The sequence below is a fragment of the Triticum urartu genome, chromosome 7A (genome assembly GCF_056163025.1).
Source record: "Triticum urartu cultivar PI428250 chromosome 7A, HENAU_Tu73, whole genome shotgun sequence".
Taxonomy (NCBI): domain Eukaryota; kingdom Viridiplantae; phylum Streptophyta; class Magnoliopsida; order Poales; family Poaceae; genus Triticum; species Triticum urartu.
In genome coordinates, this window is record NC_141879.1 from 257151099 (window position 1) to 257155005 (window position 3907).

The following is a 3907-nucleotide window of genomic DNA, read 5'->3' on the forward strand; positions in this document are numbered from 1 at the left end:
GTTTTCTGGGTGCTTTTCAAAAAGGGGGAGACCCATGGCCGATATAGTTGCATTAAGGTGCAATTTGATAACTAAATACATAATATAAGTCCATCAAAATATTACATGCATGTGTGCTGTTTGTGCTTGTATACCTTCACTCTGCTTTGTGGAAGGCTGTTCGTATTAAACTTTAGTGCTCGGTTGTTCATCATAGTCCCATTCCCTTGATAATTAATATTGAAGCAATGAAAAATAGGTGAAATTGCAAGAAACTTGAAGAAGTGGAGGAACATGACTCAGTCTGTCATTGGGGACATGTACTGTTACAGATACACTCTGTATTTCTACTTATCGTTGGTGTGATGTTTGAACATTAAGTTGTCATTTAATTATGGCATTCCCTTCTGCTTTTGTTTATGCTATAACAATAGCCGCAAACTATCTTCGGGACGTATGGCAGGTTTGCTGACAATCTGATTGCATTGCAGGTTTGGTACTAATTTCTCAAAAAAAATCATGCTTTTGCAGCACCGTCCTGTTGAGCCATGAGATCTGAACCAAGGAATCCAGATAACATCGACTATGTTTATAGATCACTACATGTTCCGTTGGAACATTGTGAGGTCCTTTTTCCAGTAACCATCTAAACACACGCCTCATGTTTTTTTATATTATTCATTGCAATGCATTGCATGCTCGCTGCAAGCTTCTAAAAGAAGTTTATACTTTTGTTGCTAAATGTTCTCTCTTACTGAACTAGCTTCAGGACGAACAGCAGGTTTGCTAACCATTTGATCTTTTTGTGCATTGCAGGTTTGCTACTAAATTCTCAAAAAAGAAATGTTCTTATGCATCACCATCATGTGGAACCACGATACCTGAACCAATGAACTCAGTGAACATTTATTATATTTATTATGGATCATTACATGTTCTGCTGGAACAAGGTGAGATCCTTTTCAGTAACAAGTTGAATGCGCGTCATGCTTTTTTGAATATAACTGAATATCTAAAATAGCCATGGTGTACTGGTGTATATATTTTAAAATGGCAAGCTTGCGTCTTGATGTTTGATTGCTATGAACTTCCGTATTATAAAATTACTATAGATTTCCTTTAATTCTCCAAAAAGGACAATTTGTTTGTTTGTTACGGTGCCAATAGTAACAGAAGATCATGATGAAGTTGAGTATGTAGAAATACTTTTTAAGGCGCCTCATTATTTGCTGCCAATGACTGTTTTGCCCCAATCTCTGGCTTTCCAAACATAGCATTGCTATGCCTCCAACATTCATCGATTGTCAATTATTCTCTTATACATGACATTGATGCCCTGTGTTTGGGTAATATGTATAGAATTAGTTCCGTTCTACAAGGACCGGATATTGTCACATTGATTAAGTATAATTTTTTCAAGCATGCTAGAGTATGTTGGCATTTTATAGGCCCTTGAGCTATAAAATTTTGTATGCTCAGTTTCTTGATCTGTATTTGCCATTTGAGCCAAATTATCTCATCAGGGACGCATCAACATACAAACTCACCCTTCAGTTTACTTATAACATTTCTTTTTATATGGTGCAACAGCTTGAGATATATGAAGAGAATTTTTACATGTCCAATGCAGACTGTTTGTTTTCACTTTCTAATCAATGAAGTATGTTTAATTGATAAAGTAATTTTAATTGATGAAGTAGATATAGTTGTTGCAGCGGCACAAACTCGGTTGCGTCCGCTATGACCCCAATCTTCGGATTATTATAAGTAGAGGTTGATCGTGTAGGAGGTGAAGATGCTCACGCCTAGAGCCAAACTTGACGCCGTCGACGCCACCATCCGGGAGCTCATTTATATTGGCTTCGAATGGCTACCGTTGTATTTTCTGTACTTTTGGTTGTGGTCGTAATTGTTACCCTGTGCCTTTGCAAGAATAACTGAAAATGGTGATTTCTATTGACTGGAAACCGAGTACTTGTCTAATTATTGTTCAAGAAAATATAGTGAGTCGTGTTCTTGGTTGCTAATAGTATAGTACACCTATGCGGATCCTTCTGTCGGACCGTTGAATGGAAATAACTCAAAAGAAGATAATAGAGATGTTGTCTCTATGCAATCGGTAACTGTCAGTTCAGTTACAAAGAACGACCATCACAAATAACTTTGAGATGTCCATTGGTAAAGGTCAGTTTGGAGTAGTCTATTTTGGCTACTTGGAAGATGGAACCCCAGTTGCAGTCAAAACACGCTTAGAATCATCATCTCATGGGGTTAATGAGTTCTTGTCAGAGGTTAGCTTTCTTCCTGCTCCTCTCCTCTCCTCTTATTCTTATGCATGTTTTATTTTTCTCTTCTGTCTAGATCAAATCAATTTTCCCAAATAATCTCTCCATTTTGCCAAACACTCTGGTCACTTATTGACAGAACTACTCTGAATTGCATTTCAGGCTCTACATCTAATAAGAGTTCATCACAGGAACTTGGTCAATCTGGTTAGCCACTACAAGGATGGACACCACTCAACTCTTGTCTACGAGTATAAATTGCTAATTTGCATTGCTCTTTCGTGCAACAAGTGCGTTGATACTTACAAACAACGAGGCATGTGACTATTTACTATCACTGTTGTTTGGTATTTGAACATGTCTTTTCGAGGGGGAGATGGGAACAGATAGACTCAGTGAAAGTTGGCTGCACGTAAACTATTGTGATCAAGTTGGAAAAAAATGTTTCCCCTCTTAACTGCTCCTGTTGGAGACTGGGGTCAGTAGTCACTGAAATTTGCACACGCATGGAGGAATGAATGATGATTCTCAAGTAACGAAGTTTTAGCCTTCACGACAAGATAAATGGATGATTTTGCAGCTCAAGTGTTGCTACATGTTACAGATAACTATGGCATTCCATTTTAATGAATCTGCATATTGCTGTTGTGAGTAATATTTCACCCTAAGAATAATATTGTTGTATCTCCAGTTTCTATGTTGCAGCAATGGGTAGTTGTGCTTTAGTCCCCCTTCAGCTTTTTTTTAACATGTGGTTCCTTCAGCTTTTTGTTGTCAAGTCTTTCTGACTATTATAGCTGCACAATTTTTAGCAACGGGTAGTTGTGTTCTCTATCATCATATTTATCACTTAGAGGGGAAGGCTTTTTGACAGGAGCACCGGAAGCGAGGGAGGGCATGGCTGCACTGGAGGTTGTCCCAAGGCGAGGGCAGGGCAGAGACATGCAGCAATGAGGGTTGTAACCGTAATCAATATCTCAACGTCGAATCATTTCCTATAGCCTTCCAGCAAGTTCATTCTTATTTTCTGATTGGGTCATGTTAGGCCAGCAAAGTAAACCTAGAAAAACTGATTAGGCAATGATGTTTTTGTTTAATTTTAGTGTTTGGTATTTGTTTCAGATATGAATAATTCTGGTTATGGTTTCTGCATTGCATAGTGACGTTATAATGAGATTAGAGATAGTTGTCACGCATCTCTTTTCACTACAAACACATATGCACTTGCTTTTCGATCATTAGTGCTCCCCTTTCTATGCTATTAAGCATATGGCCCTAAGATGTTGCATTTAGTTCTTCAATTGAATCAGTTGTGGAAATAGGGACAAAAGATGCCAATCTTCTCTTGAAGACCACAACATTGATGCCTTTTGTTGATCACTGGTCTCTAAATATTCTTACGTGCATGGTTTGAACGCTTGGATCGCTCTTGCTCTTTGCGCCATCAGCGCAACGGGTCATCTAGCATGAACGAAGGGCGAGTATATGCTTTTGCCTTCAAATGCACTTTCAAGGGACTGTGCCTGATCGTCTACTCAATATAAGCAAGTTGCAAGAGCCCCTTGTTATATAACTTATCATTAGTATAGATGCCTACTAAGACTTCTATGTTTATCATCCTTTTGGATCTTATGTAATTCCTT

The 3907-nt window shown here is 38.3% G+C and overlaps 1 protein-coding gene across 1 annotated transcript; it reads left to right on the plus strand.

Annotated features, from left to right (window-relative positions):
* The first annotated feature begins 564 nt into the window (after positions 1-564).
* LOC147959238 (putative LRR receptor-like serine/threonine-protein kinase At1g51880) lies at positions 565-2806 on the plus strand. Its single transcript, XM_087534477.1, has 4 exons — positions 565-617; positions 796-929; positions 2164-2270; positions 2427-2806. The coding sequence occupies exons 1-4, from the start codon at positions 565-567 to the stop codon at positions 2586-2588; spliced, it is 456 nt and encodes a 151-aa protein (XP_087390603.1). The 3' UTR covers positions 2589-2806.
* The last annotated feature ends 1101 nt before the right edge of the window (positions 2807-3907 follow it).